General features: G+C 41.4%; 1 protein-coding gene across 6 annotated transcripts in view; it reads right to left on the reverse strand.

Moving 5' to 3' along the window:
* Nucleotides 1–12,718, reverse strand: part of TPD52 (tumor protein D52) — a 40,921-nt gene that overhangs the window by 9,582 nt on the left and 18,621 nt on the right. For 2 of the 6 annotated variants that reach the window (XM_066564144.1, XM_066564138.1), the window contains exons 1-3: nt 7,655–7,826; nt 2,532–2,647; nt 768–916 (exon numbers count right to left, since the gene is read on the reverse strand). In XM_066564144.1, the coding sequence (XP_066420241.1) occupies nt 768–916; nt 2,532–2,647; nt 7,655–7,826 (437 nt within the window). Of the gene's footprint in view, nt 1–767; nt 917–2,531; nt 2,648–7,654; nt 7,827–12,718 lie in introns of those variants that run through there. The other 4 variants (XM_066564154.1, XM_066564177.1, XM_066564163.1 and 1 more) reach the window with 2 other exon arrangements.

A 12,718-nucleotide genomic window follows, 5' to 3' on the forward strand; every position in this document is an offset into this window, starting at 1 on the left:
TTAAGACATTATTTTGAGCCTCTGCAGTCCCTTCTGGCTACAGCATCTCTGCCAGCTCTGACCAGACGCAGTTCACCGACATGCACCTACTACCCCACCCCTAGAACAGATGCTATCTGCTTTCATAGGATTTATTAAAATACAAAATAAACTCACACATAAAACACCCCTATCAAGGAAAAAAAACCTCAAAAAATACAAAAGAAAACAAACCACAAATAAATAAAATTATGCACACACACACTGAAAAAGGTCTATTTTTTTGTGCCAAGCATCTAAATTCTTGCACCGCACAGTTCTGTCAATAAAATTCACCATAAAAAGTTTGATGTACATCTTGTGACATTCTGTGTTTATTAACTGCAGAAGGCAGCTTGCTCTAGACCTTAAGCTAACAATTGAGTTTGGAAAGAACAGTAACTGTGACTTCACGCTCTTCCTGCATGGGCTCAGTTTGCAACAATTTTTCAGTGTGGAAAAGAAGGGTATTCTGTTGGACTTAGGACACCTTGGTATCTCAGATGTATCAGACACAAAAAAGTGTGTTAGAATAGCCCATATTTTGATTAATCATTCTTCTTTTGCATGAGATATGGCTTGCAGGGTTCTTCTTTTTAAAAAGTCTATGTTACCCAGAGAAGTATTAATACAACTTAACTTTGTGTTATATATACTTATTTCACAAGAACAGAGTGTTTAGACATGACACAAGATCTAAACAGTTTTCACTTCAGCAGTCTAAACAATCATCATGAGCTGGTACATACGCTGTGGTTGATGTAACATCTTGCCAGCTTTTGGTAATGTTCTGCTTTAGTTCCTGTAGTGTGTTAATTCCCAGCTTTCTCTTGATTTCTGCTAGATGCTTCTCTTTGGCAGCTAGCACTTGTGAGAGCGTCTGGATTTCCTCTTCCACCTGTGGCACAAGAGTTGTTAACAAGTGGTTAACAGTTAACAAGGAATATACCCAACCATTTAACTATGTATTTCTTTAAAGCATCCACCAGAGATCAGTAATGGGAGGGCTAAAAGAGGTTTTTAACATTGCCTCACAGTCATTCCTAAATACTAAAAGGGAAATCCAACAGATACTATAAGAGCTAGTGAGAAAGTAATGTACCTGCAGCTAGCTCTGTTACTGAATATGTACAAGGAAGTTGGTAACTAAAAGACTGCATAGCTAGAAATTAGTACCTATGATATGTAAAGGTTGAAGATTAGTCAAACCTGGGACAACTGCCAACCCTGTATTCTGCTTCCACATCAGAAGATATACCAATGTGTGACCAGTAACAGGAAGCTCAGAGCATGTCTGTCATACACAAATTTTGTCTCCTTGCTTCAACAGAAGGTCCTTTCGTGGCTTAAGCCAGCACCTGTAGACTGGATCAGCCACCTCTTCCCCAGAGCAGGTGTGGAAATGGTGGCAGACTGAGCAGTCAAAACCCAGACACACAACACACAGCACCTGCTCTGTAACTAGAAAACTATATTGTTGGTGTACTTCCTTCTTTACTCAGATGGTCACTTAAGCCTCTCCTGGAAACATGACCAGAGATGCCAGCACAGTGCTACAGTGCCATTCTGTGAGCTTTATATAGAAGTGACAGAGGCACTAAGGCCATACATATAAAGGCAAGGGCATCCCTCCCATCCTACTTCCTCATCCAGACAAAATCACCCCAGTTTAGAGCAGCAGGCTGCCCACTCATTTAAGCTCCTTACAGGAGTACAGCTCCTTACTGTACTCCTTACAGTATCTTCGATGCACCTCTGTTTTAGACATCTGTCTGAAGCCCAGCATGACATATCCTAGCAGGACCAGCCCACCCTCACTATCTTTGGCATGAAATGATACTCAGGACTGCCAAATACAAGAATGTATTAAATATGCTTAATATAAAACTAACGTTTGTTTGCTAACCTTAGGCCTAATAAGCTAGTGTCTTTCATAAGGGTCCTAAAGTCCCATAGAGCTACTAAAGAAAAAAGACTGCTTAATAAAGCTTGACTTTGGCATGTATCAGGCTTGAATATTTGCCTGCCTGCTCTTCAAAGAATGCTACTTTTTCTCACTCTTAAAAATATTCTGTTATGAACAAGAACAGTAACATGGTTAGACATTAGCAATACAGTGCCTACACAAATACTACTACAAAGCATTCTTCATGAAGGAAACAGCTTTAGCTACTCCACACCAGTTCAGACAATACTTGGGTTTTGGCTTCCAACCATGTTCTTTTTGCTGATTTACCCCCTTCTAACTCAAGTTAAAAAAAAAGAGTTAGGTATTTATGTATCTTAGTTTAAAATCTGTGTATTCAGCACTTCCAGCTTAATTCCCCACCAGTAGAACTGGCTGTTCTTTTCTCCTTGACACCCCTTCCTTCCTATCTGTGCAATGCATAGGAGTGCCAGCTTTAGATACTCACAGAATAACTATGCAAAGCATTAACTGTATGTTTAAAGATAACATTACTCCAGATTTTCATTATCAAAATAAGTTTAAGAGCTATTTGCAAAAGAATTACCTTGGCAAGCTCTTTTCTTAGCTCATCCCGTTCTTCTTCTGTGAGTGTTTCTGCCATACTGACTGTAGCAGCAGCATCCTCTCCAACCTCAGGTATAGAGTCACTCCTCAGCAGCCCTTCAGATTAATAAAAAGCATTAAAAGTGAGATTACCACAAGACTGCCAAACAGCAGCTAACATTAGCACACAGCTCTTTTGTCCCAGCACACAAAAAAAAACTGATGAGAGGACACCAAAGTCATGCTCCCCAACTACAGGAAGGAAACCAAAGACATTTTATATTTCATTCTATCAAGGTGTATTAAAGCTCAATATAATATCAGCTGCTGCTGTAATAGGAGACTGGAAACCTGTTGAGAACAACACATCCCACTGCTCTGTGAGAGAAACCAAGATGCAGAACGCTATGTCCTGACCAGTGTTTCCTACACAACCTTGCCCAGGAGTCTGTGCACACTCTAGTCTCTCATTCATCTGGCACAGAAACTCTGGAATTGCTGGAGATGCTCAAGGCCAATGCAGAGGGTCCCTCCCTTACTACTCTCTGGATCAGATTATAAAGTGCACACTGGGTGCAGCAACAAGCAAGGTTAACAACCCTGGAGAAAACTACTGCACTACAAGTATGAACTCTGTACCCTGCTTGATCTCTCTGTCCCTAGTAACTGGGACCACAGTGCCTAGAAGGTTGCAGGTATCATGGAACTGGAAGTAGGCTGCTGGTTTGCACCTGGACCTTAAGACAGATGGGAAGTCCAGAGACAGAGCTCAGGAATGAAAGGCTATCGCTTCAAAGCAGGAGAGTACTGAGAAGGGATTGATAAGAATGTGCATCCACTCAAACTGCTGCCTCTTCTAAATCCAGAAACCAAAACTCTGCCTAATTTTCCTACATAAAACACAAACATCCCCATGGTCTTCCTCAACTTTTGCTTTCACAGCTTCAGGGAAAGGAAGGAGGATGATATTATTTGTATTACTACGATGTAATAACTGTAATGATTAGGTTTTTTACTCCTTACTACTTGCAGTAAGGTCATTTTAAACAACTTTTATGCAACAAGATTTCCACCAAAAGATTTCCCATTTTGAGTCTTTGTAGCTGACACTTAAACATAAAGTTTGCCAAAATCAAGGAATTCTGTTCTAATTGCAGAGAGACTAGTTTGCAGGGAGACTGCATGCCAGAATGCTTGTGGATTCCCAGGAGTAATTCTTTATTCAAGACATAAAACAGCCTTACAGATAAAAAAAAAAGAAGCCAAATAAAAATATTAAAATACAAGAGGAAAGAGATCAGGATTGTCTGTTAATAAGGAGCGAGGAAGAGTGTGTATGTGTACAAATATGTGTGTGTGTGTATATACATACACACATATGTGTGTGTGTGTATGCACATAAATATATCATTGATCTAAGGTGAAGAGGCATTAAGTTACATCTCCTATTAATCACTATAGAAATTAACCATCCAGCCAATGAAATTCCATTCTCATTTCAGCAGCTTCTGATGGCACTCTATACTATCCTCTGGGAATCAAAAACTCATTAATCACCACTATGATTTTGCTGTGAGGTTTCATATCAAACACCTACATCACAATCAACTGAAAAATCAGGGGAAAAAAAAGATTCTGCGAGTCTCTAAGTAGCTGTGCACATTCTATGGAACACAGTCCTAGCAGCTGTCAAGCCAAACAAAGAAGAAACCTTGTTCTTGAATCAAATTACTGAACTCAGGTAAAACTCAATTCCACAAATTCTTTCCAAAAGGCTATGTTGTCTGTCTGTATCTGTGTCCAAAACACTTGTCCTCTAGAAGCACACTGCTACATGGACAGGATTTTTTGTGAATGCTGTTACTACCAAGTGCACTGAGAAGGAAGCCTACAGGAAGAAAATTAAACCTAATTCTGTATTTATTCTTGAGATCTGTGCCACGTTTTCCCAGAGATTTACATGTGTTTTCTACACAAACATGTAGGCCCTGTGGGTTTCCCAATACACTATTTTGTGTCAAAAATCTAGGGCAGTGAGAACTTCAAAGTCTAATGCCCAAACCAAAGCACAGCACTATGGCACCTAAAACAAAGGATTATGTCTCACAATCAGATAATTTTTGTTTTATGCATCAACATATTTCCTTAACAGTTAAGAATGCCACACCTTTTTGTTAAATTGCTATTTAACCTATTAATTACATAAACCTACCCTGAAGGAAAACATTTGAACTGCATTTCTCCTCCACACCCTACACCCCCTCAGTGTGTTCTACTGTGACTCCTCTCCTTGCTCTCACCTGCAGCCCTTCCAGGACCACCTGCTTGCCATTACAAAACCATTTCAGAAAGTTTGCAAGTACCAAAACCACCCTGACTCCAAGAGCATTAGCACAACCAGCTGAAAGTCTGTTCAATCTGATTATGAGGAGTCATCTGGATTAAATCACCAAAAATAGATCAAGTGAATCAACCAGTAAGAAAACATGCCAGATTGTCTCCTGCAGCAACAGCTTCCATTTGGGGAATGTAGCTTCTCTTTGAAAAACTCATTTTTAAGACTGTTTTGCTTCTTGCCTACCAAACAGAATTTAAGGCAAAATGCTAAGAAGCAAGGGAATGACCCCTCCTCCCCTTCACATTCCCTGAGTTGTTAGGGAAACAGGAAATCACTGCTATTCAGAGTCCTCCATATCTCACCCTGTACAAGTGACCATGCCTTCCTCTTGTTGCCTGCGGAGCCCCTCCCATTTATTACTTTTTTGAGCTTCACATGAAGCATACTGACATCTTCCCATCAATCTTCACTCTGGCACCTCTGCTCTCTCTCCTGTCACCCCTCTGTTCCCTTTGTTCCCATTCTCCAGTTCAATACCTGCAGGACACAGGAATCATCCATACTATGGGCTAGGCTATGCTGAGCCATCTGGCCAAGGAGCAGTTTTCTACACAGCTAACAACCCACAGACCTCCACAATGGTGTGCCTACAATCCAAATGCATCCCATAAACTAGGGCTGACAGCCAGTAAGAGCATGGCTTTGAAAAAACTTCATCAGGAAAAATGCACAGCCCACCTTAGATCTCTCTATGGGGCAAGAAACCAGGAAATCAGCAATCAGCCAACAGATGGAAAGCTTTGGCTCAAACTACTACTAAGAGAGCATTTCTCACTTGTGGTCTTTTTTTGCCAAGAGAATTGTTGCTATTATTATTTTATATTGCTATGTAAAATTATTACTACAGCTTTCAACTTGTTACCCTTCGTTATGTTAGTTCTCTCGCATCATTGGATTGTGAAGGACTTAAAATTCAGTCATTTGGTACTCTGTTATAACCAAGTTTAACTGAACATTTCATGTCTCTCAAACAGAATAAAAATCTGTTTGGGAGGAAAAAATCATAAAGACTTAGACAGTATTGAGAAAACATACCTAGCTTTAAGGTTAGGTTTTAGGTCTGTATTTCCAAGATTAACATATTTTCCCAGCACTTTATTAGAGCTACTTAAATGAACCAAATAAAGACATGAGCAAGTCAATTGATTAGGACTCCATGGATCACATTCAGCGAAATGGCATTTAAGTTCCTATTATTCTGCCAGGGTAGGCAAAGCATTAGAGTAATTCAATTAACACTCAAGTTTTTCTGATTTGTGGTTTGCTTTGGCCAGTTTCAATCCAAGTTCATGCTCCATTTTGACCAGAAATCCCTACCTCCCCAGCCTGAATTCAGAGATCAGCAACAAACAGGAGCAGTTTTAAGAAGTACTTTTCGTTTTGGATGAGCAGCCTCAGGGTGGGGGTGGGTTAACCTCCACAAAGCTTTTTTTTACACTGACATGTTCTGCATGTGACACTCAGAATGAGCATTGTGGTTATCACTACACAGTTGGCAAAGCTAAAGAAAAAAGGTGCTTGTTAGAGTTCAGGAGAGCAAGCTGTTGCAAAGTTGTTATAAGACCACTCTAACATTTGAGTAACATACAGTACTACAGAGCATATTTACTCTGCAGTACATAAGAAAGATCAGATTTAAGTGCTTCCCATTTATCTCAGTGAAGAAGCCAAAGTGAGACATACTTCTTCAACCTGGGGAGAAATTCTTGGGCTTCTCCCAAATGCTGATTAGACATTCATTCAAAGCAAATGAAAAAGAAAATAAAGCCCAGAAAAGGCAGTGGTAATGGTGATGCATCATCACCTGACACTGAGAGCTGCTTCCCCTCTCCTTTAGAAGAGCTGGGAGAAGCAGTAATTGCAGAAGTGAATGCTGACCACTGTTTCCCAATAGCTCCTGGCTCATCAACTTCACAGAGAGGGTTGTTATAGTTCACACAGAGGTTCCCCAAGGGATGCATGTTTCTTTAAAATTTTAAGTAACAAGCCCATTTAAAAAAAGTTAACACCTGTGTAACTCTGCTTTGCTACACCTGAAGTAGGTCTAAGCTTTCTATATTTAAAATTACTTTGGAAGATTACATCTGGCAGCAAGAAATGGAAAGGAATGACGACAGTAAAACCAGACTAGGATGTATTGGGAGGCACAGCTATAGGTGTTCTGTACAACAGGCTACCAGCAAGAAACTCATAGGGTTAAGCACTAAATGGATGCCACTGCAGCACAGCACAGGGCAATCCCAGTGCAGTTCCTATCTGCAGGTGGAAGGTTTGCAGCATTTTAAATGCTAGGTGGAATGGAGTAAAGGTTTTAGAGGGCATTTTTGTTAATCAGTGAGATTTTCAGTATTAAGGCAAAAGCAGATTTTAGACTATCCGGAGCTCTGAAGTCCTACTAAAAATGCAATTTCTACCTCCTCCCCCCCCAAAAAAATCTAATAGTCAAACTAGGCAAATTATTCCAATCTTGCAGAAGTTTTGTTCTTAATTGTTCTTGCCATTTCATTTTTACTCAAACTGCATTTCGGCTGAATAAATAACAAATAATGTAAAGCTGGTAAATGTATAACACATAAGACATTATCTACATGACACACTGAAGCTAACACACTACCAGAATTAACATGTGGCCAACTTTTATAGATTTTTAATTTGAGAAGTTTTACAGGTATTAACTGCTAAGCATTTCATGAAGAGATTTTAAGGAAGGAAGAGAAGGCAGTTACCAGACTTTGCCAGTGTAGGTGATCCGGGTGGAGAAAGGTTTATGCCAGGCGACAAGTAAAGATAATTTCTGTTCACTCCAGCATTGAAATCGAAGGGTGATTTGTAATCCTCATAGAGATCCATGCCAGACAGTTCAGTGCGTGCAGCCATCCTCCTCTTCCACTGAAGCATTCATCTTCGCTCTCTGGGGCGACCCAGACAGCAGCATTCAGAAACCCTCCATTCCTCCACATGACACTCCCTGCGCCTCCTTGGAGAATTCAGCTCTGCTACATATGATAGAGTTGCCTAGCAAGGGACTTCTTAGCCATCCTGGAGCTGCTGCTGTTTACATGGCACAAAGTTAAGCTCCTGTAAATTTGTAACTGAGACTGGACTTAAACAGACCGTTCCTTTAACAAACATTCACAGTGCACCACTCATGGCTTCTGGAAGAGCCTTGGTACTCTGCAGAACTGCATCAACTGTGTTCAATCGTTTAAATAGAAAAAGGTCAGCTGACTGCAGCTACACCAGGATATCCTTAATCTTCTAGGACACAAAAGGATTACCAGCCGTAATCTATCCTATATACCATCTGTGTTGGACTTTTTCCTCTGATTAATGGAAAATTCTGTGCGCATAGCTATTTCTCCAGCTGCTTCCATCAGTGTAATAACCACTAGTGAGAACTCAGTCTCTGCTGCCCAGGTATCACACCATAGTGCAAGTTGAGAATAGGAGAGAGCAGCACTCCTCTCTGAAGGCTGGCCTATAAACACCACCTAGGTTTATTGATGAACCTTCTAATGTGCATTATGACTTTCGCTCATGAGGCTAAACATATCTGGGTCTGAGGGGGTTTTGTTTGGGGGAGGGGGTTGTTAAATATTTACGAAGTACACTGTCCTACGTCCTTGGTGCTTCAACCAGCATTGTTTAGAGCAGCCAGTAACAGCAGTAATGCATTGCCTGAAATGTATTTATGTTTTGACACACACCCCATAAAGAAAGATCAACTTACATAAGCCATCTGACTTCATGCCAGGCCTTTAAGATTCAACTCTGGGAAGCAGAAATGCTTCTTACCTAAAAGAGGCACTCAGCACAGTCTTGCAGCACTTCACCACATTGTTTTATTTTTATTTCAAGGTCAGCTTCCTTCATTGAAAAAACACAAGGCTATTAGCAATGTGGATCACCTTTAGAGCTGAGCAACAATTTCCTCCCAAACCCCACACCTTCACCCAGGATCCTCACTGCAGCCTGTACACAGAGGAGCATAATCAAATGGGAGTTAATATTTTCCTGCACAGTAAGGACAGAGCCGATCAGGCATTATTCCAAAGAAGTGAAGGAGCCTTGCAGCATTCCGAAATCAAGTCCAAGCAAAGTAATCCCTGGGCATATGAGAAGAAAGCACATCCCTTCTGGAATTTTAACTTCCTATTTCCACTGCAGTCAGTCAGTTGCCACAGGAACAGACCTTCCAGCTAATTAAAAAGCAGATCCTTTAGGCTAAAGACCTACATTCACTTCTGCAGGTGCAGAGTACCTGCAGGCTCATAACAATGAGAGTGCTGGAGCCTGAAACACAGGTCTCTGCTATTTTCTAAACCCACTGAAAAGAAGAAAATAGAATGCCCTCCTGCATTTCTGACACGTGGCTGTGACATCTGCCAGAAATACTGCAAAGTTCACCTGGCAAAGGTCAAAGATTTGGCCACAGATTGTAGTTAAGGCATCCAGAGGCAGCAGAGAACTGTAATACAGCTACAGTAATAAGATACTCTATTAACGAAGTTTGTTAATATGAACAGCTACAGATTGTACTTTGCAGCTTCCCCTTGTATAACTCAGCAGTCAGGGGCTGTCTTCTATGCAAAAGGCTCGGGCAGCAGTTGTGCTAACTGGGTTAGGCAAAATGACAAGTTATCAGATGTGGCACACAAAGAGCTGGGTGTTTTCTACCATCACTCTCCCAAAACAGAGATAGAGAGAGAGAGAAGGGGAGGCTACACCCTAGGACTTTTTCCTAACCCTAGATAATCATTCACTTTAACACTGGTCAGTGCTAGCTGGCTACAACTGCAAGTAGCTATTCTAGGAAAAAGAACCCCTTATTATGAAAATCTGTTGATCCCTGCTAACAATCAAGAATACAGTTTCCTAGGCATTTCCTGAAGCAAGCATTACAAAAATTCCCTATATTCAGATTTACCCACCATTCAAAAAAATCTGGTACTCCTCCTGTATCTTTGTAGTGCACAAGTTGGTTTCATGTCCCTAGAGACATCTAGGTTGCCAGTCTCAACCACTGACCTGGCCTGCCACCCCTACTGACAGAAATCTGTATGGGCCAAACTCTTCAACACCTCTTCAGTGTAGTCACAGACACACACAGGATGTGGCCCACTGCTGGAACATACATTTGGCTTTCAGGGAAGATTTGCTGAATTACAAATCTGAGCCTCCACCTGAGAGGCTGAATTCTGCTTTTGTTCATCCTTATGCATAGCCTGAGCACAAGCCCAAGTCACCCAAGACAATCTCTAGTTTTTAGAAATATTACAGAAATATTACTGTTCTAAGGTCATTGCCCAGAGAGGGACACCATGCAAGCGGTCCTTACTTCAAGTTCCTCTCTTTGCTCAATTATAGTGGCCATACAGATGGGTTGCTACAGCACCTACCAAACACATCACCTAAACACATCAGCCTCCTGCTCTCTTACCTGCTGGAGTTTACAGGAGTGTTGCTCCTCACTTTTATCAGGTACAAATCCTACCTGGTGATGAAGGAAGCTGTTTTGCTGAACAAGCTCCTTCCTCATCACTTAGGGAAATCTGATGGTCTTCAAACTGAAGTATAAGTCAATCTCTCTGTAGAAAGAAAGGACTGCAGTCCACCCTTCCAAATCTACTGTAGGACAACTTCTAGGCTGTCATTCCAAACTCATCCACTTCAGAGAAGACAACCTCTAGTTTTAAGAGATCCCCTGCCAGCCATAACAATCATTTTATCTGCTTCTTCCCCAGAAGTTTCTTAGCACATCCAGGGATTCAGGGCAGAGCAAGGCAGGACTCCCCCATATTGCCCAGAGCCAGTCTAAAGAAGATAGGTTCTGCTCCCTGTGGTGCATTTAGAGGGTGAATGAATCCCTCTCCAAGGGATTTTCTAAATTCAAGTGATGGCCTAAGGAAACAAAGCAGGATGGGGATGACAAACAGCAGTTGCACAGAACCAAAAAGCAACGTCTTTCTCTGCAGTTTGAAGTTTTCTGACCACTTTAGCAGCTCTTGACAGTCACAGCAATCAAGATTTCTGTACACTATAAAAACAGGCACATTATGAGACCCTTCTAAAGGGCCCTCCCATGACCAAAATATCCTGCTGGATGGGCTTTCTCTCCTTCACAATAATTCAGAGCACTTGCAGCTGGCTGGAGGTGGAACTGAGGCTGTAGAGCCATACCCTAATAGATGGATGCTGCCTTCCCAGGGCAAATCACACACATTTCAGTGCTGAAGTTTAAGTTTAGGCTTCTGTTACATGGCTTAGAGTAATTAACCATGAATCCTCAAGTATCTCTGTCCTTTGCCCTGCATTGCAAATTCAGTTTTACTGTGTACCTTGGTTGTTACTGCAGATAATAGCTGCAAGGCAGTACCTGCAATGATCTTGGAGCCTAAGGAAGGAACTGTTCCAGAGCCAAGTAGCAGTGGTTTTTTACTTACTATGCAAGAGATTAAAACCCAAGATTTTGCCATTCCAGAACAAGCATTCATTTGCCCTTAACACCTCAGGATAACTTAGAGGTTAGTACTTAAGTCATCTATGGCATTCAGAAGCTGTCTGAGAGAGTGGCACAAAGGTAGATACCTTCTGTCAAGGATGCTTGAACCAATCACTGACAAGTTCAACTGAATGTCACAAAGTGTCTGAGGAAGGCTTGGCAAGCCTCAGCAAAGCATTACTATCACAATTCCTACCATTAACCATGTTGTAATCTCCTCTTAAGGCTACAGAGGTGTAATCTCCTGCTAAGGTTACAGAGTGTACTTAAAGCTTTCCCATGTAACTATTTAGCATTAACAGTCAGTACAGATTGTGCACCTCATGAATCATAAGGAAGGGAACTCCCTCCACAGCTAGAAAAGCTGTTAAGTTTGAGCCAACACCGTTCGCCAGATATTTGCCTGCTTAGTCTCAGGCGTGGTTCTTTCTTCAGCTAGCACCTGCTACCCAGGTCTGCAGCTTCCACCTTAACCTAAGGCTCTAGCAACAATTTAAGCAATGCAATATAGTATTGAAGCACTTCTACCTTGATAGCAGCTGAGCAAGGATAGGATGCTATGGTAGCCTTGTGGAGAAGCTGCTTTTCCCACATATATGTCTAGCAGAAAAATAGTTTGTTTATACATGGAAACTTTATATCTCTTTCCCTACAGAAGTAGGATGAAGTTTCCTGAGTAAGTATGAATGAGTACCACATCTGGGCTTTGAAGAAACTGAGCTATGTATTCAATTTGTATTAAACACTACCGTATTCAGTAGTGTTTAATACAAACAGTTAAACTCAGGAAAGGCTACCACTCATGCTTCAGGATTGGAGGAATGCAGAAGCTACCCTAGGACATGATCTAAACAATATTTTGGACAAAGCTATCCAAATAACCAATCCACATGATCTGCTCTGAGTTCTGCTGTTACACAGGCACCTTCACCACATTGAACATCCTGTGTTTGTGTTCTGATTATACCCGGAGCTGCCAAACTTGTGCACCACAGCTCATACTTTTGGCCAGGCTATCATGACTCCAGCACTTAATCAAGCAAGCAAAAGAAAATGGGGGAAAATGATAAGAAGCCTTTGTTGATAAAGAGGAGGAAGAGGTGCAAGAAGCATTTGCTCTGTGGGGGCATAGCAAAAAGATTCAGTCTCTTATTTCAAGGTTGCCTGTGAAGATTCAATTGCCTTCTCAGCCTATACTTGGTTTGAATTTCAACTTCTGTCTGCTAAGAGGCAAGATTGATAAGAGGCCTTCCATTAAGTCTGTCTGGGGCAAAGACATCCCAGACAG

This window comes from Molothrus aeneus, chromosome 1 (genome assembly GCF_037042795.1).
Source record: "Molothrus aeneus isolate 106 chromosome 1, BPBGC_Maene_1.0, whole genome shotgun sequence".
In the NCBI taxonomy this organism is placed as follows: Eukaryota; Metazoa; Chordata; class Aves; order Passeriformes; family Icteridae; genus Molothrus; species Molothrus aeneus.